General features: G+C 38.3%; 1 protein-coding gene across 3 annotated transcripts in view; it reads left to right on the top strand.

Moving 5' to 3' along the window:
- Positions 1-19,976, top strand: part of MLPH (melanophilin) — a 96,162-nt gene extending 76,186 nt beyond the window's left edge. For 2 of the 3 annotated variants that reach the window (XM_063430008.1, XM_063430010.1), the window contains 6 exons: positions 10,802-10,957; positions 15,258-15,350; positions 15,489-15,581; positions 16,521-16,578; positions 18,946-19,037; positions 19,256-19,976. In XM_063430008.1, the coding sequence (XP_063286078.1) occupies positions 10,802-10,957; positions 15,258-15,350; positions 15,489-15,581; positions 16,521-16,578; positions 18,946-19,037; positions 19,256-19,282 (519 nt within the window). In that variant the 3' untranslated portion in view covers positions 19,283-19,976. Of the gene's footprint in view, positions 1-1,951; positions 2,129-10,801; positions 10,958-15,257; positions 15,351-15,488; positions 15,582-16,520; positions 16,579-18,945; positions 19,038-19,255 lie in introns of all 3 variants that reach the window. The other variant, XM_063430007.1, reaches the window with a different exon arrangement.
- Positions 19,977-20,474: the final 498 nt, after the last annotated feature.

The raw sequence follows: 20,474 nt of genomic DNA, 5'->3' as shown, positions 1-20,474 counted from the left end.
TCTTTAACCCCTTAAGGACACATGACGTGTGTGACACGTCATGATTCCCTTTTATTCCAGAAGTTTGGTCCTTAAGGGGTTAAATGGCCATAGTTCCATTGTCCAACATGATGGACTTAACAAGGTTTCAGCACTAGTGAATTGTCAAGAAACAAGTTACAACAGGATTTGAAATGTTACCAAGACACTCTAAGAAGCATAATAACCTTCGATCGTTGCAAGTATTGTGGTGCAGAGAGTGCTTTGCATTCATTCTCCTTCCGGAGAGTGTCTTATAACTGCACAATTTGTAAACCTCACTGCAACTATATTACAGCTTGCTGTGTCTGTTTTGTAGGAAGGATCTCTCTACCCCAGAGAAAATCTGAGCTCACAACTGACCGTTCTGGTGGTTCTTGCATGCAGTACAGGTCACAGCACTGTGAACACTGCTGTGTTTAAATGGATAGCAGCCTTGTTATGGCTGCTATTGGTATGAGTCACTCATGTTATGCAATGAGTAAACCCACAGCTTTGGAATAAACAATGTATACCAATCCCCTAAAGCCCTGCTCGCTAAAACTTTATGGTATACATTTAGACCTCGTAGGCCAGAATGACTCTGGTCAGGAAGCAATCTTCGTCTAGCTTCAGATAGCTTTCTCTGGTGTGTAGCTGCATATTAAGTTTGCTTTGGGATTTTTTTTTTTTTTTTTATCATTTTCTTAACAATGTATACTTAATAACCTGGACGGACAGGTCACGGTTTATTTTAAATATTATTCGTCACAGCATTGCTATGGCTTGGTGGCCCCCTGCGACTCCTATGCAGTCAAAGTTAAACGTACGTAGGTAAATTTTTTTAAAAAATGTTCTTAATCCTTTTTTTTTTTTTTTTAATGTGTGAATCTACACAACAGAGTACAATGTTTGACATTGCATACTCCATCCTACAGAATACAGAAACCCTATTTTTAGTGAGTGCTGTAATATAAGGGTTTCTCCAAGATGAAATGGGTACATTTGGGAAATCTGAGTCTTCGAACTTTTAAGGGGTTAACCCTAATTGAAAGTACATGTCCTACAACTGGCAGGATTTTTCTTTACAATTGTCAAAAAAAACAAAGGAGGGAAATAAATAACCGGAACTTCTCCTTTCCAGCCTTTTGCAATAAGGACCTGCTAATGGGCGCTCTCTGCCCCCTCAAAAAAAGGATGCTTTTGTTGTAGGCGTAGATTAAAAGATGTTTCATAGAGATTAAAGTACCTCTTGAGCAGGGCCCTGAACTTGTAGCTGAGAGCTCTATAGGAGCAGCACCAAAGCTGGCAAATTAATGCTCCTCACTGCCCTCAACGAAACGAAGGCCCTTTCTTACCCTTTTAGCATAAGACGTAGGAAAGTTTGCTTGTCGAATGTCAGACCATTGAAACTTGATTTCTGCTAATGGATCTCTTTAGCTCTTTCAACAAAAGAATATGCATGACATGGGTTATCTGCTTTTATTTACTTTTTTTTCCTACACAATTTCTTATATTAGCAAGTCATGAAAATCAGTGTTTGTTTCTTTTTTTTTTTTTAAATGACGGCTTTATCTGTGGTTGATTCCAATATGCTGCTCATTTAGAGTATTATTTTATAATTTTGATATCCAGCTATTGTTGCTCACTTTATCCAAAAACACACTTTTTGCATGTCGATATATGTATACAATGTTGACAGCTTGGGATTTATGATTATTCTTTATAGCCATATAGTCAGCAGAAGACTTACCGTATATAGTAATCATTTGTAATACTTTTGCTTTTTTTTCTTTGTTTTTTTTTTTTTATCTCGTAACATTTCTAAAACTTTGTCTGCAATTAAATTTGAAACATTTTTATAATTTAAGTAACGGTAGCCCCAACACAGAATTGCCAGTTCGTACATTTTGGCTCTCTGCTCTGATTGGACAGTTACTTCTTCCATCTGCAGAGAATTGCGGCTCAAGCTCTTTGTGACATCACAGCTAAAACGTTGCGGACCATAAATGCCACAGAGAGAGCCATGCAAGAAGCGTTGGGGGGCGAAAGCCAGCATGCCGCTATCACTAGCACCAAGATGAGAGGCAGCAAAAAGGCACAGACTGAATTCCAAAACCTTGAGGAAAATGTAAGAACGTGGGAAAAAATATACTTTAGAATAGTGGACATTGCCCATGAGACATAATTGTATGCCAAAAATACAAAGAATAATAAAAAATAGTGTAGTAAGTCGTCCACTAATTTCTGTAACTTGCATGTATCATTCTCACCTAAAATACTCAATCTGACCTCCTAATTCAGTTGCCAATGTCCATTTTCTGTCCATCAAGAGCTTTACCATAAGTTACCCTTTCTCTATTTAGATTGTAACCCATTCATTTCATCAGTCTGGTACCTTGTACTAATTATCTAATAAATACTAGTTCCAAATACTAAATATCTTGTTCTTGAAGATGTCTGACTTTTTAGATCAAAACATCCCTCACTCTCTCTTTGAATGCAGTTTAACACCTTTTCATGAACAATCCTGCTTCTCTTCGCTTTATGAATCTTATCTTTTAATATCATTGCATAAGCTTTCCAAATTATTTTATGTTCTTGGATAAAATTTTAAAATGTAATATTTTGAAAAATGCTTTAATATTTTGGTATTTTTGATATGTAGATAGATTTTTTATAAATGGTAATATTTTGGGGAGAAAGTCATTGTAAAAGCTTATCCAAAAATATTAAACTGAGATTAATGTTTGTTCCAGATATATAATATGTATCAATGTCAAGTGAATCTAAAACCACCAACATCACCGAATTGGTTACTCAAAATTTTGACACACTTTTTTTTACTGGGTGAATCCTTCTTCCTTTCTTACCAGCACTTGTTTTGTTCAACCTAGCCTACTCACATTAGATGCATTTATTTTCTACTGGTTATTTTTTGGTGATATCCATGTGCAATATGACTTTTCACTAATTGCACATTTCCAATATCTGAAGAATGATTTCAGGTTTACTGAGATTCTAGTTACACAGCAAGTCCGCCAACTTCAGCTTTTAACACATCTCTCTCTTTCTGTTGATCCAAAAGAAGAGAAAATGGCAAACAGATTTCTTCTTGGTCAAAACGCTTGTAAAGAAAAAAACTAAATAAGTTAAAACAACCTCTGCAAATTCTATTGCAGTTTTTTTTAATAGTTGCATAGTTTAACTCATCGAAAAAAAAGTAAACGTCTTTGTTTGGTTTAGATCTCAAAACCTTAATTGACTTGTTAGGTCTTGCTCATAGTCTGGAGGTGACTGTTCAGGAGAGCAATACATTCCCAGACTCTTGGAACGTCTTAGGTTATTGTACTTACTCAACACCTAAGCAGGTGACTGAGGCCCAAAACTAATGATAACGGAGTCCTATTGAACACGGGAAAGTTCTAAAAAGATATGTCGACTATTCACATTTGAAGTATCCACTGTATGAAATATTAAAGGACCACTTAATGCCCCAACCATTTCTTCTCAATGCAGTTCTCTAGGTTGCAAATTACTCCTCCAATGCTCTTTTATGAGGAGCATTGGATTGGACCTTTGACAAGGAAGCAACGCCTCCTTGATGACCTCACATGAGGCGGAGAAGTCTGCAGCACCCAGGGAGTCTTGGCACTGGATAAAGGCTAGTAAAAACCCCTTTAAAAAAAAAAAAAAAAAAACTATCTTTATTACAAATGTAGGTGGAAGGCCCTGGGTACTAACTAGGGACTATGGCACAATATCAGTAGAAAAACAGGTTTGCATTCATATGTATATATAAATAAGATGGCGCATACAACTTAATAAATCATGCAATTCTCAGTGCAATTGCAGCAACCAACGTGAAACCCTGGTAATGAGGTTTAAATACAATACAAAACGAAAGTGCTGGTGCGCAAAAATCACCCTTAATGTACAACCTCTTAAAGTGATATTCACACTTTACCACTTTGGTGTATTTTGGGTGTATACAAAACCAGTTATACTGTGAAATAACAATTCAAACTGCAGTGTGACAAAGCTATATATACTTGTCAACTTGCAAATAGGAGACAAAAGAAAAACAGAAAGCACTCCTAGTGCAATAACGTTACAAGATAAAATGTATTTTAAGAAAATTCTTCTAGATGTTCAACTCTCAAATAGAGTGGTAATAGCCCCACTCTTAGCTAAAATGCCCGAGGAGGATCCGATATATGCTCTTGTGACCAGGATAGCAGGTCCCATAGTGTCCCATAGTGTCCACCCCCCTTTCCATAGTATTTCCCCCCCCCTCCCATAGTATTCTCCACCCCCTCCCATAGTGTTCCCTCCCCCTCATCCCATAGTGTTCCCCCCTTTCCATAGTATTCTCCACCCCCTCCCATAGTATTCTCCACCCCCTCCCATAGTTTCCCCCCCCCTCATCCCATAGTGTTCTCCCCCCCTTCCATAGTGTCCCCCCTCCCCTTGTCCCATAGTGCACTTTCCCTCCCATTGTCCCATAATTACTTACCTGTCTTGAAGCGTGGGCCGGCTTCACAGCGCGCACCGCGGTACAGGAACTTAAATTTCAGGTTCCGGTTTCCGGCGGGACTGAAAGGAAGTGTGCACACTTCCTTTCAGTCCCGCCGGAAACCGGAACCTGAAATTGAAGTTCCAGTACCGCGGTGCGCACTGAACACCGGCCCATGCTTCAAGACAGGTAAGTAAACCTTCACATTCGCTCCATAAGACGCACAGACATTTCCCCTCACTTTTGAGGGGAAAAAAAAGTGCGTTTTATGGAGCGAAAAATATGTTATATCGGCGTATAACACGCACACATCATTTGCCCCCTATTTTCAGGGAGAAAAAGTGCGTATTATACGCCGATAAATACGGTACCTAAAAATTCTAACAACCAGGGTTTTGTCCATGAACATAGAAAAAGCAGGTGAAGGGGCTCTCTAAAATAACTAAATATATGGCAGCAGTGAACCAGCAGGACTTCCCAATACCGGCTAATAACCAAAAAGTGCAAAAACAGAGTGGTAGACCCCGCCACAGAAGAATTAGAAGTAGTTAAAATATGAAAATGATATATACATACATACAGGATATTCCAACAATATGGTGGTGAATATAAACCTTGAGAAAATACAAATATAAAACAATGATTTTTCGTATATTTTATTCAAAAGCTTTTTCATTGGCATATTGCACTATCATTGTTTTATATTTATATTTTCTCAAGGTTTATATTCACCACCATATTGTTGGAATATCCTGTATGTACATATATATAATTTTCATATTTTAACTACTTCTAATTCTTCTGTGTCTACCACTCTGTTTTTGCACTTTTTGTCCATGAACCCTTTTAAAATATTCCGAGACACTATTACTCTCAACTCCCTTCCTTATATTGTAAACATGCTCCTTAACCCTTATGAGGAGAGAACGTGTTGTCCTCCCCACATATTGTAAGTTACAAGGACATTTCAATAAATGGGTAACATTACTACTAGTAATATGTTCCTTAATTTTAAATTCCTTTTGTGTCCTTTCTGATCTTAATTGGAGAACAGGTTTTCCATCGGTGCAATGCATGTTTTTACATGTGTAGCACATTTTACATCTGTAAAAGCCCATAGGTCAACCTAGAAAAATGTCAGATGGTTTTTTGCCTTATTTCTTTGTAATAACTCTGGACACCCCGGAATGTGATTTTAGGTCTCAGTGGTAGTATATCACTTAAATCTCTATCTGTTTCTAAAATGGGCCAGAATGTATTGATTGTTTTCTTAATAGACCTATGCTGATTTATCAAAATCAAAAACTAAAACATCCTTAAAATGATCTTTGTCATTCTTCTTTTCTCTAATCTTTTGAATTGGTTCCATCTGTGAGATATCCTTCACTATCCTAAGGGCTTCCTCCAAAATAATCTCCCGATATTGTTTCTCTCCTGTGCCTGTTGTTGAAATATACCCTCCTCTGTACAGTTTTGACTCCGTCTGAGCATTTGACCCTTCGTATGTTGTTAAACCATGGCGAGTAGTGTCCACTATTATATGCCACATACCCTTACACATCTACTTTTTTAAAGAAAGTTTGTGTTTTCAGGATTCCCTCTTCGATATAGATTTTCAAATCTAAAAAAAAATCAATGGTCTACGTGCTAATGTTACTCGTGAGGTGTATCCCCACATGTTGTTATTAAGAAAACTTTACAAATCTTTAAAATCGTTCTCTGAACCTTCCCAGATAAAAAACATATCTTCTATATACCGGCGATAGGCACGTACTCGTGCACTCCAGCCATGCTGCCCTTCTCCCATTCTCCCAATGGGTCATAAAAAGATTTGCATAAATGGATGCATAAGCTTATTAATATGATGATCTAGACAGAGAGTAGAAAACCGTTTGTCTAGATTCCATTATAGTAAGGTTATCACATTCCTTGTTATCACTTATTCATGTGAAACCCATCAAGATACTCTAAACGGTAATTGTTTGCTCGTAAAGTCTGTTACTTCAGTCTTGTCAGACTTTGTTTAGGCTGCCCAGGAAATAGATACTGAGTAGTTAGAACTGTTCCTGTAAAGCAACTTCAGTAACTTTGTATTCGGCCGTTACAAAATTACAGCCTGAGAATTTGTATGTACATGGGAGCCGAGCTTTCTATCTGGCAGTGGTTAAATGAACGTTACAGCGCAGGCAGGTGAAGGTAAAAGCAGTGGTGTATCCTGGTTTTTGTGCTGCCGGCATCACTCTGCGGCGCGTGAGAGAGCGGAGGGGAAAGTGCTCCAGCGCCGCCCGACCGACCGGATTTTTAGTTAGCCGCCAGGCTAATAAGACATTTGCCCTAGGCATTTGGGGGCGGCTTTTTTGCCACCCCCTGGAAAGTGCCGCCCAAGGCAAATGCCTTGTTTGCCTCGCGGCTAATACGTCCCTGGGTAAAAGCTATACATAAGTTGCATATGAGTGAAGATATGCCGGCTGAGTGTTCTGAGCCCCTTTAAGTCAGGAGCCAAGTATTACATCCCCCCTGCTTTCTCCCTAATACCACCACAGGGCCCTTTCTAACAATAAAGGCTCTACTGTAGCTTTAGTTTAATGTTTGATCTTTTTCAAAAAAGTATCTGACAGCCTTACAGCCCTTGTCTTGAGGTATACATGTATACAGGGAGGTGACATCAAATGTTACCAAATAGTATCCCTCCTTCCATGTCAGATTCTTTAACATCCTCAGGACATCTGTCGTGTTCTTCAGAAAGGATTCCGTTTTCATTACCACTGGTTGAAGGAAGGAATACATTTCGACAAATTATTAGAAATAGACCCAGTTCCGGAGATAATCGATTTCCTGGGTGGATTGAGTAAGTCCTTGTGGACCTTCGGCAGGACTTAATAAAACTGGTGTTTTTACATCTTATGTTCAAAAATTCATATTCTTTAGATGTTCATATACTTTCCAGTTTTCCTCTGTCCAAAAGACCTGTCAAGGACCTCCTCATATTTCCCAAAGGGTCTCCATTTAATTTAGGATATACCTCAGTATCCTCCAACTGTCATGTGCATACTGCCACATACTTGTTAGAATCCATTATCACCAAACTGCCGCCCTTATCTGCGGGTTTGATGACAATTTGGTCATTTTCTCTGAATCCTTTAAGGGACGCCCTTTCTTCCAAAGTGAGGTTACAACCATTATTATGTTTACCCATTTTTTAGAAATCATTCAAAACTGCCTTTTCGAAAGCCTCTATACTATCGTGTCTAAGATGGCTAGGATAAAAACTAGATTTATTTTGGAGGGATGGATGTTTAGAAACATAGAAACATAGAATGTGACGGCAGATAAGAACCATTCGGCCCATCTAGTCTGCCCAGTTTTCTAAATACTTTCATTAGTCCCTGGCATTATCTTATAGTTAGGATAGCCTTATGCCTATCCCACGCATGCTTAAACTCCTTTACTGTGTTAACCTCTACCACTTCAGCTGGAAGGCTATTCCATGCATCCACTACCCTCTCAGTAAAGTAATACTTCCTGATATTATTTTTAAACCTTTGTCCCTCTAATTTAAGACTATGTCCTCTTGTTGTGGTAGTTTTTCTTATTTTAAATATAGTCTCCCCCTTTACTGTGTTGATTCCCTTTATGTATTTAAATGTTTCTATCATATCCCCCCTGTCTCGTCTTTCCACCAAGCTATACATGTTAAGATCCTTTAACCTTTCCTGGTAAGTTTTATCCTGCAATCCATGAACCAGTTTAGTAGCCCTTCTTTGAACTCTCTCTAAGGTATCAATATCCTTCTGAAGATATGGTCTCCAGTACTGTGTACAGTACTCCAAGTGAGGTCTCACCAGTGTTCTGTACAATGGCATGAGCACTTCCCTCTTTCTACTGCTAATACCTCTCCCTATACAACCAAGCATTCTGCTAGCATTTCCTGCTGCTCTATTACATTGTCTGCCTACCTTTAAGTCCTCAGAAATAATCACCCCTAAATACCTTTCCTCAGATGTTGAGGTTAGGACTCTATCAAATATTCTGTACTCTGCCCTTGGGTTTTTACGTCCAAGATGCATTATCTTGCACTTATCCACATTAAATGTCAGTTGCCACAGCTCTGACCATTTTTCTAGTTTACCTAAATCATTTGCCATGGGCTTATCCCTCCTGGAACATCAACCCTGTTACATATCTTAGTATCATCCGCAAAAAGACACACCTTACCATCAAGACCTTCTGCAAAATCACTAATAAAAATATTAAAGCGAATGGGTCCAAGTACAGATCCCTGAGGTACCCCACTGGTGACAAGCCCAAGCTTCGAATATACTCCATTGACTACAACCCTCTGTTGCCTGTCACTCAGCCACTGCCTTACCCATTCAACAATATTGGAATACAAACTCAAAGATTGCAGTTTATTGATAAGCCTTCTATGTGCAACAGTGTCAAAAGCCTTACTGAAATCTAGGTAAGCAATGTCTACTGCACCACCCTGATCTATAATTTTAGTTACCCAATCAAAAAAATCAATAAGATTAGTTTGGCATGATCTCCCTGAAGTAAACCCATGTTGTCTCTGATCTTGAAATCCATGTGTTTTTAGATGTTCAACAATCCATAATTTAAAACCATAATTTTTGTATTAAAATTATTTAAAAATAACTTTTTATTAGATAATCTTCCATATTTCATTAGGTCTTTATAAGCCTATAAAGAATTAAAGTGCCTCATAGGTGCAAATTTCAAGCCTTTATTTAAGACTTTAATCTCATAGTGTTATGTACAGGTTATGGTATAAATAAGTGAGATAAAACCTGCTCACCTTAAAAAGAGCCCAAAGGACCTGGCTCTGGGATAAAAGGCTGTTAAAGGGACACTATAGTCACCTGAACAACTTTAGCTTAATGAAGCAGTTTTGGTGTATAGAACATGCCCCTGCAGCCTCACTGCTCAATCCTCTGCCATTTAGGAGTTAAATCCCTTTGTTTATGAACCCTAGTCACACCTCCCTGCATGTGACTTGCACAGCATTCCATAAACACTTCCTGTAAAGAGAGCCCTATTTAGGCTTTCTTTATTGCAAGCTCTGTTTAATTAAGATTTTCTTATCCCTTGCTATGTTAATAGCTTGCTAGACCCTGCAAGAGCCTCCTGTATGTGATTAAAGTTCAATTTAGAGATTGAGATACAATTATTTAAGGTAAATTACATCTGTTTGAAAAGGGAAACCAGTTTTTTTTTCATGCAGGTTCTGTCAATCATAGCCAGGGGAGGTGTGGCTAGGGCTGCATAAACAGAAACAAAGTGATTTAAATCCTAAATGGCAGTGAAATTGCAGGGTAATGATCTATACTCTAAAACTGCTTTATTTAGCTAAAGTAATTTAGGTGACTATAGAGTTCCTTTAACCCACTAAAGGGGGGTAACCCTTCTTGTGTAGGAGGCAAAGGGCAACAAAGTAACCAGCAGGACTGAAGATAAAGTACACATTGCACTGAGGATTTTTCTTTGTGCTTTATTCCTGTGCTCTACAAGAGGAATCAAGAAGAGGAAAGGTGTGACCTTAATACACCAAAGCGAGTGTGATCCAAGCCAGTCCCATTTATGGCTCTATTTTTGTGAGTGTGTATATTTTTGTATTAACTATTGAATTGTGGTTACACACTACAGCATTAGATTTTTTTTCTTTTTCCCCTATGTTTATGCAAACTGCAAATTATTATTCAAACTATAGGGGTAAGTGTTAATCATTAGCGCTCCACTTAGAAAGTTGGTGGTGAATTTCACCCCCAATCTACCTACCTCTTTGTGTTAAAATGCTAGTATGCCTACCTTCTGTGTAAGGGAAGACATTCTTCCCCAGGGAATATTCACGGCTGCAGAATGTCCTTGGAACTTCAACAAGCACAAACATACCTACGAGTTCGGGAGAAATGACTGATACACGACACACGGTATTAAATCATATCTCAAAATGTATTGGCTTCAATCACGTTTATATAAAAAAAAAAAAAAAAAAACCACAAAAGATGATTTCTTAGCACTACGTCATATTACACAGTCAGCAATTCAGCAAATATTGTGGATCATTGACAGAAAAATTAGTTCATGGTCACAAGGTAGACCAATCATGGCCAAAGGTAGACTTCACTTGATGATTTAGCTAATGTTTATGACTAGCCAGACAAAATAACTATCTTAACTTTACTTAAACAATAAATACATATATATTCACTTACTGCATTAATAATGAAGATAAAAAAAAAAAAAAAGAATGTTTCCTTGTATTGCCAGGTGTACATGGCAGCAGAAAAGGCTTACGGACTAGAGAAGAATCTTAAAGACCTGGAGGAACGAGCATGTCAGAGTGGCACCACTGACTCAGAGCTTTCAGAGATAGAGGTCAGCGTGGCATCCGCAATGGCACAGGTGCAGCAGGCGGAAAGTGAGGTGAGAGGCATTGTCTTCATCGTCTGAACATTTAACTCTAATGACTTTACCATTTTCCACTGTGGAGGTGCTCATCTGTTCAGAACCTTAGTGGAAAAGAACAGATGCAGTCAGCAGCTAATCATGCAGCCAGCAGCTAATCATGACCTGTAAATATTTGGGTTAAGCTGATTAGCTTCCAGCAGTCCAATGTAAAAATTCAATGTTTGAACAGTGCCTGATTTAAAACTGCCCAATGGAAAAACAAGAAGTTGTCATTTAAATAAAAGCCTTTGCCACACTAACAGGGTTATTCACCACTGTAAGAATTGTCAGGAATTCTAAGGGAACTTAAAACATTTAGAACACATTTGCTGAACATGAAGTATACCTTTTTTTTTTTTTTTTTGATAATTTTTTCCAATTCAGCTATTTTGATCTTAAATTTTAAATTCGCCTTGAATTCACTTTAAGTTCCAGACAATTTTTACTTTAGTAAATAACCCTGAAAGTGTCAATGAAACCAAAATGTGCTTTACACCTCTGATAGAATCTATATTTTAATTAATCATTAACATAATCAATGTACTACAGGATATAGGTTTACACTCAGTTTTCTCTGTCAAGATTGTAGAGCCTGCCTTAAGCGCCACCATTTGTCTTTTTTTGTATTCCCCAATGTCATATGTTTTGTTTTGTTTTTTTAACTCTTTATTGAAAAGGTTTTTGGGGGGGGTTTACTGACAGAAGAAGCCACACATCACATGACTATGTACAGTTAACAATACTAGAGGGTACAGGGCCACTGGAGGTCCATTGTTATTTACATTATGGACCTTAGATAAGGTCCCCAGCCCACCCATTGGCATCTGATAGCTGCGTTAGTTGAACAAGTGCGTTGTGGTCAAGTGGTGATATTGGTCTGAGTGGCTCCATTGGGGAGGCAGTCATAGGGTCTCTGAGGCAGTGTGTTATTATTGGTGCCCTGTGGCTTTGTGTATTCTTGCCATGAGTGTTATCTATAGAAGAAAAGCGAGGTTAAAAGTAGGAGGGGACATCAAACCCAAAAGTGAGGAGCACGATCGGGATCTCGTTCTTGGGCCCTGCGTTTGGGGGGAGGGTGCGTTTTGCTGCCTGTTTCAGGTGGGCTGCTTGAGGTCCCTGTGCATTGCATTCCCCATGTAGGGTTGGGCTTGTGCACATTTTAGTCTGGCCAAAGTAAAAAAAAAAAGTAGGGGAAAGAGGAAGGGGAGCGTGGGTTGAGTTATTCTGGTGTTAAGCCAGAGTTCGTGTAGTGTGGGTTGTCATAAATTCCCGGCTTCTTCGGGGTTGCGAATTGTAAACCTGTCCGGTCCATGCCAGGGAGCTTAGTTTAATCTGTCTTGTGAGAAGTCATTTTGGGAAAGCTTATGGGTGGGGTGGTCCTTGGTGACGTGGCGCGCACCAGTTCATTCATGTGCCGTTGGGGTCCCATGTTTTATGGAATGGTCCCATGTCTTATGGAATGACTTTTATGAGTCGTGTACTTGTGCTTTAAGATTGTCGAGGTTTCATGTCTTGTTTATTTTCTGTATGGCTGTTGTCATTGTGGGGATTCGTTGGTCCGCCCACAGTTCCGCAATTGCTCATTGTGCTGCTAGGATTATTCTGGTAGTGAGTTGGTTTTCGTTCCTAGTGAGGGAGTCAGTTGGTTTGGTTAGCAGCATCATCCAGGGGTCCGCTGAGATGGGTTTTGTGATGATTTTTTTCTATTAGTACTTCCGCCCAAAAGGGTTTTGGTTTGGGGCAGTGCCACCAGCAGTGTAGGTAAAAGCCTGTTTCCCCACACAACTTCCAGCATAAGCTGTCCGGGAGCCAGCCCATCTTGTAGAGATGGTATAGTGTCATACCAGTCGTATAGAGTTTTATATGCCTGCTCTTTGTGGGTGATGCACGCTGTGAGTGAGCTTATCGCTTTTTATCGCTTCCCAGATCTCCAACCAGTCGCTCGGATCCTCTGGTAGTCCGAGATGGTGTTCCCATACCGCAATGTATTTAAAGTTGATTTGAGGGGTGTGTGTCGTTAAAGTATTGTAGATATTGGAGACTTGGCCGGTTTGTATAGGTGCATCAAAGCATTGTCGTTCAAATGGTGTCGGGGGTGCCGTTCCCATTTTGACCATGGGTGTTTTTACTAGGTCTCTCAATTGTATATACCGGAAATAGTCAGAAGTGAGTAAAGACTCTAGATCTTTCTTATGTTTTAAAGAGAAATAGATCAGAAACGAAGAACCGATTCTGAAAGAGGAAGGGAAACTGATTCAATAGGAGAAAGGCAGTTTGATGTGACAGAGCCACTTTAAAAACATAATCCTGATATTCAGTTATAATGTCAGGTGTATGCTAAAATGCAGTAGTCTGTCAATCGAGAGAAAAGCTAAACTGGAAATGTATAACTGTAAATAATCCATAAACCCCCAACAGAGCATGCAAACATTTGCTGCATCCACATTTCTATTATTTGAATAAAATTCACACATTCTTGCCATACAAGTTAATGGAAAGTGGGCATGTTCACTTCTATTTGATCTTTATTTTTAAATTATTTTTTTTTTTTGCCTGAACTGCACATACTAGCAGCATTAGGACTGCATTACGGGCATGAAGCCTTTTATATCACTAAACGAGCGTCTAAGAGCTTGTCCCTATGGGAAGCATATTGCAAAATTGCAATGCGCTGGTATTTAGTCCCCCTAAGACTAGCTAGGATGTTTCCCGACACTTCTCCGTTATGCTGGAGGTGCAAACGCACATCAGGGTCGCTGCTACACGTATTTTGGGAATGCCCAATCATAACTCCATTCTGGACCTCTGTCCAAACGCTCATACACGAAGCTACTAGCATGACAATACCACTGAATCCTGTACATTACTTGCTTCATATGCTCCCCGCGAGCAATCCAGTGAGACATCCAGCAACCACAACTGCCTTAAACATATTAACCACAGCCAAAATTGCGATAGCCTCACAGTGGAAGAACGAGACGCCTCCAACTTTAGAGGAGGTAGCAGAAAGGGTGATAGCATATGCCTTCATGAGCAGATGGCATACAAACTGCAGGGAACACCTGAGAAACATAGTATCCAATGGGGCGGATGGCTAAGCATCCGAGCGAAGGACGGAACAGACACATAAGGTACTAAATCAAAGTGTTCTAAGCTCAAGGTGAATGGATGGGGGGGAACCACGAGTCATAGGAGCCAAAGGGTCCTGTAGCGAAACCAAAGCCATGTGCACAACATGCAAAGCCCAGGTCAAATAGGTACACAGGTTGGAGTTAAAGTTGAATGTTACCCTTCCCTTAATCTCTTTTTCTTTCTGTACCCGGATGCATGACGTGAAAGAGATATAAGCCACGTATGCTCACCAATTTAGAGAGCACAGGTGACTACTGCTCCATGTCGTAAATGCCTCAGACAAGCTGTCACACAAGCAATGATATAACACAACACCGATGTAAAGCAAAAGTCAGCGTTGTATTAATGTACGTGTTATAATGTATGTGGTATGTTGCAAACTGGTGATGCTGTGCCTGGTCAATGAGCTGCTGCGTCAGCAAATGTATTATGCACTGGAGTACTACCCAAAACCAATAAAAAAGATATATGAGAAAAAAAGGTCTGCATTACAGAGAACACACATATGTAATGCATGAAAACAATCCTACCCTTGAAAACAATAAGGCATCAAGAATGCACTGAATACTCTGCCAGTTCCTGTTCTAGGTGTATCAGCAGACAAACACTTGAGAACAGCCAGATCACCAGAAAAAGATGGAAATTCTTAAGACATTACCTTTTTTGTTTTTAAATCAAACCAGGATTGTTTCTTGAAAACAGAATGCAGTCAATAAGTAGTTGGTTCCTGTCTCTCACTGCTTCTTCAGTAAACGATGTTTGTTTTCATTTGCAATCAATATTCATTTTCGGCTTTTAGAGAGAATTGTTATGTATCACAGGAACAGTGAGTGGCAGTCTCTTTTGTTAAACCAAAATATAATTTCTATTACCCACTTCTGCAACTCATTTCAAGCATTAAGTGATTACAATCAGAGCCAGCCAAAGTCGACGGATGAATGAACACAATGTAGAACAATGAGTTGAGTGGTTTCTAAAATATTTACCTATAGTCTTTATTTCAAACTGACTGGGTAGTGTGTTGCAACCATTAAACTTAAAATGAAGAACTAGCACCCAAAACCTGCTTAGTACTTATCAGAAGCATTTGTTGGCCCTTTCAACAACCTATATCCTTCACTAACATATCTAATCTGCTTAATAGGTGTCCGATATTGAATCTAGGATAGCTGCCCTTAGTGCAGCAGGGCTTACTGTTTCGCCTTCAGAAAAAGCAAAACGGAAGTCAAGTCCCCAGGTAAACAGATCAAATTTAGAAACTCGCCATCAATGGCCTTGGGATTTTTAGAACATTATGTTTGTGGGGTAAGCTAGCCATTTGCTCTCTGTCTAATCTACATTCCAATGATTCTAACTTCCGTTATTTTTCTACCAGACTTCTGTAACAGCCATTTCTCGGAGTACAGAACCATTCATACCATCGTCTCCTGAACTCTACAATCTGAACTCAACACCCAGTGAAGCTAAGGTTGTACTTTTGCTCTGTGTGTGGGGGATGCAGAGGGGGGGTTTAACAGTAACACTTTTGCAGTTATTTACTACAGAAAGGATTTTGTCAATCCAGAATGGCAATGTCTGACTGCAATTCTCATATTTACTAAAGCTAATTCCAGACAGAATTTGGCCAATCCACCTGAACCTTGGTGGATGCATTGCATTCAGTGTCTGCTTTAAAATACTCTATTGGTGTTTTTTGCGTTCAGACCCTGTACAAAGTATAGCATTCCAAATATGTACAAAGCAGGATGTACTGATAGTGCTGCCAGCGGACAAATAGTTTAGATTTTTCAAATCCAGGCTCTGTTTTTAAGTAATCCAGAACCTGGCTAAAATCCAGCCCAAATTCAGGCATATTCGGAGCATGGTTTGCAAAATACAGACCTTGTTACATAGGGATGACCCTGTACAGCACTGTATTGTTTTGCCCCATTAGCTGCGAGTCCATACTGACATCCATTTTATCCCAAGTTCTGCTGTTCCTTTAGGGGGCAGTATGTGTATGTGAATGTCAGCTTACATCCTGTCTGTAGATATAAATGTTAGTTTGCATTCTCTCTGTGGGTAGCAGTATATGTATGGAATTTTAAATTGCATCTTATTTTTTATTTACTTTTTTATAGAAGGGGGGGTGATGGTTTACATCTTTTCTGTGGATAGTATGTTTAGGTGAATGCTTGTTTACATTATATCTGTAGAGGAAAGTATATTTATACTTGTCAAATCCTAGTTTAATATCCGTATACAAATGCCAATGCTGTTTTACACATTTTGCTTGAGGGCAGCTTGTCTTTGCTAGACTCTGTGTAATGCTAACCATGTTTATAGTGATTGTGGACCATAACTAGGGCCAGTTTATTTTCTCTTCCTAATGCGAGGCGTAGCTTACTGTGTGACTTTTTCCCCTCAGATCCTGTCCATGCAGGATGCTCTAAGAAAAAAGTTTAACATTGACTCTCAGATGTCAGGTAAGTTCGTCAGTATGAGAACCTGGACCTTGTCAGTGATTAAAATCCAAAAATGACATAGCGTATATTATGTTACCTCCTACAGTGTTTCCTAAATGTAGGCAAATATTTTGTGACAATTTGTTAATATTTGAATTGGTAAATTAGAACCTATAGTAATGTAGGTTATAGTCAGTGTAACAAATGTTTCAATGCGAGGAGCTACGAGGAGATGCTTATATTCCTCCCTCGATACAATAGTGTGAGTCGCAGTGGCTTATTCACACAACACGCAGCTTTTGTCAATTCCGGCTAAATGTCATTTTTAGTTGAGTTTGGAAACGTGTCCAAGTGTTTTGATATTCTCATACAATGAGAGAAAAAAAGTATTTGATCCTGTGCTGAGTTTGAACGTTTGCCCACTGAAAAAGTTATCAGTCTATAATTTTAATTTTTGTTATTCTGTCTGTGAGAGACAGAATAACAAATAAAAATACAGAAAAAACGTCTTTCAAAAAAGTAATAAATTGATTTGCATGTCAATGAGTGAAATAAGTATTTGACCCCTTCGACTTAGTACTTGGTGGTAAAACCCTTGTTGGCAATCACAGAGGTCAGGCGTTTCTTGTAGTTGGCCACCAGGTTTGCACACATCTAATAGGGATTTTGCCCCACTCCTCTTTGCAGTGAATGTTGCTGGTTTGCCTTGACGTACATGTGCATAGCAGGAATTGTCAAAATATAGCATGGCCCAATCACAAAAAGCAAAAAATTTAAATAAAAAATACTGTCTTTCTTCTTATTGTCTACAGAGATGATACTAGTGATGTGGTAATTTCTTTGTGAACTTGTTGTTCAATATAGATATAAAAGATTTAAACACTTTGGTGATACTGAGACATGTTAAATCAAATGCGTTCTTGTGATGGGCTCAGCAAACATAGTAAACTAGTAATTTAAAATTGAAAAACAAAATGCAAAATGTTCCTGTCTATAAACCACAATACAGATTAAGAACTGCACACAAATATGGGGAATCCATTCTGCCATATGGTGTTAATCCCACCATTACATCACAGAACCCCAATACCGGTGGATCCTACAATAATTCTAATATGGGAGACAAACCTCTTGCTTAAATATGAACAGTGCTAAATGAATATAAATTAAAGTGCATTGAATTCTTCCTTTGCATTGTTTATATATAATTACTCAAAACGTGAACAAATAAATTGGGAAAAAATAAAATGTCAAACCAAAACTAAATAATTAAAGCGATGGTGCTTCTAAGTGTACATTAACCATATTTATTTAATATAGAGCAGATTTATCACAATGTATTGTAAAAGTGATATTGCTACCCAAAACAACCAAATGTATACTTTTCTTCGATCCCCTCCAAAGGGACATCTGAAGTAAAGTGATGGGATGCTCAACACAAAAGGAATTTGGTCTAGACTCAAAACATACGTAGAAAAGGGGGGGCTGGGGGCATACCCAGAACATGCATTTCTCAGATGTGGTGCTGCCGAAAAGATCAATATTTAGACAACATACACTAAAAAGAATTTGAGGGGTTGTTTTTTTTTACTCTGTTTGTCTGGAACCTCGATTTTAATATTTTTGGATAAGCCTTCAAAATAGTTTAATAGATTATTTTTTTTCATTTATAAACTTTTAATATGATGTAATAATATGAAAAACATTTTACTTTTGTTATATTTCGATAGTTTTTGCTATTGATGTGTGTCTGTCTTTCTGTCTGCCTCTACAAAAATACCGGCACTCCAAGGTTTTCATTTGGGTACGTTCTTTATTTGAAGAACTCCAGCAAGTCAACATTTCAGTCCCTCTAGGGAACTTTCATCAGGATCAGAATTTTCTGTTTTGTAACCTAAAGTATGTTGCTGTGTTCTCAAAACTAATACCAGTTCATAATGACAGATTAGTACCAAACTGCACAAGCAGCTCCTAGGCTACAGTAGACAATTATAGAAAATATTTTAAATCCTAATTTAATTTTAATTTACAAAAAGACAATTTGTGACTAATGTTTGCAAGGGATCCAACAGTGTACTATATTCATGTAAGAATGGTCTAGCTGTCACATTGATTAGACCAGATTGATTAGCGTAGGCCAGAAAGCAAAACCTCTCGAAGGTTTAGTGGTGGCACATTGCATTCCGGTACTTTCACAAATCCTTTCTGAGGAGGAAGTGCATTGTTCAAATCAAAAAAGTAGCTGCCGCGGTCTAAATCTATATTGTGCATAGATGAGAAATTTCATTTTGAAAAAGTGCAACATGCAGTCAGTACATGCAATGGTGTAGAATGTTTAATTAAGAACGCGAGAGGCACATTACTTTAACGGTGGTTTTATGGTTTCAGATGGGGTGTTTGAAAGAAATGCTCTTTACCGTGGATCACTGACACAACGCAATCCAAATGGAAAAAATAAAAAGGTTGATCGCATGTTTGCGGTAAGACATATGTATGCTTAAGACTGGAGCAAGGAATGTTACAATTCGGGTAGAACTCTGTAAATGTAGAGCGATGCAAATGAATGCGCAGGTTGAGTTGCTGATGAGGGGATGAAAATGTGTTAGTAAAGTATGTAAATTACAGATTTTAATTTTGCATGTGGTTAGATTGACCAAAGTGTCTAAAACTTAACTCCCTTTTTTTTTTTGTCTTACAGAAACCCCCCATTCTTACCCAGCGATGAAGTAGATAATTAAAGAATTCTCTGTGCTTTCTTCAGGCCACAGAATATTTCAGCTTCCAAAGCCGTCTATAACTGAAACTAGACGCACTGTTGCATCTATATCTAGAGCCTGAGGGAAATAATTCAAACTTCTTCTCAATTGGGAACAGTAAAATAATAATGGACATAGGACTAGTAAAAAGGGTCTGGGATAAAAAAAAAAAATAGATATTTAGAAGGGGGTGGGTGGGATGGTGTGTGAGTTGTAGTCTAAAATATCTGGAGAGCCGAACATTGCCACCCCTGTTCTAGATCTACATATAATTCATGAGCCCTCGTTATAGTTTATCTAGATGTAAGATCTTAGGCCAACAGTTCAGGTTAATTATTTAAGAATAGAAAATAAAAGTCTGACTTTATTCTAAACGTTAACACTTTTTTTGGAATACATTGTACGTTTTTCATATGATAAATTCATTAAATTCATATTGCTTTTTGCTAATCCCTCTTGAAATCTCTATCTTAAACACTTGCCGAACAGCTAGAAGAACCAAAGAATATTATAACTAGTATACATGTTATTCCCTGGTTTTAGACACATCCTGTATATCTATATGAATAAAGATAGATGCCTGTATAATTGTGACTTTGTAAAAGTACTCTGGAAAAGTACCAGATAGCAAACACCGCAAAATAAAGTATATTCTCTGCCTGATTTTTTTTTATTATTATTATTTATTCATACATGAAATGGTTTTTTTGTTTGTTTTGGATTTTTTTATGTTTGTTTTTTTTATTTTTTTTTACACAAATTATGGAGATCTGGTGGGGGGGGAAGAAAAGCAAAAATAGTTTGAATTCTATTGGGGTTATTCAATATGTGCTTACTTTGTTCTAAGTAAAACTAAGACAAATTGGTAGTTATCAGTGTCTTATGGGGGATTATTAAGCACTTTATACAATTAGATGGTGGACGCTCTTGGATGGAGTTTTGAGGCTGGATTGGGGGAACAATTGGGAGATGTTCTGGGAGTTTTTAAGGTACAGAAAGTTTGGCTGTTTGGCAGCATCAAGCCCTCTTTTTGCCTATAATTATTTTAGTTAGCGACCTTGAAGTCGAATTTAACCAAGCTAGTTGCATGAAGGCTGATGCATATTTTCTTTTTTAGGTACCACCAATAGATCATTCTATGTAACTATTATTTTAGCAACA

The sequence above is a fragment of the Pelobates fuscus genome, chromosome 8, assembly GCF_036172605.1.
Source record: "Pelobates fuscus isolate aPelFus1 chromosome 8, aPelFus1.pri, whole genome shotgun sequence".
Taxonomy (NCBI): domain Eukaryota; kingdom Metazoa; phylum Chordata; class Amphibia; order Anura; family Pelobatidae; genus Pelobates; species Pelobates fuscus.
Note: the sequence above shows the minus strand (reverse complement) of the source record. Positions and strands in the feature narration are given on the sequence as shown.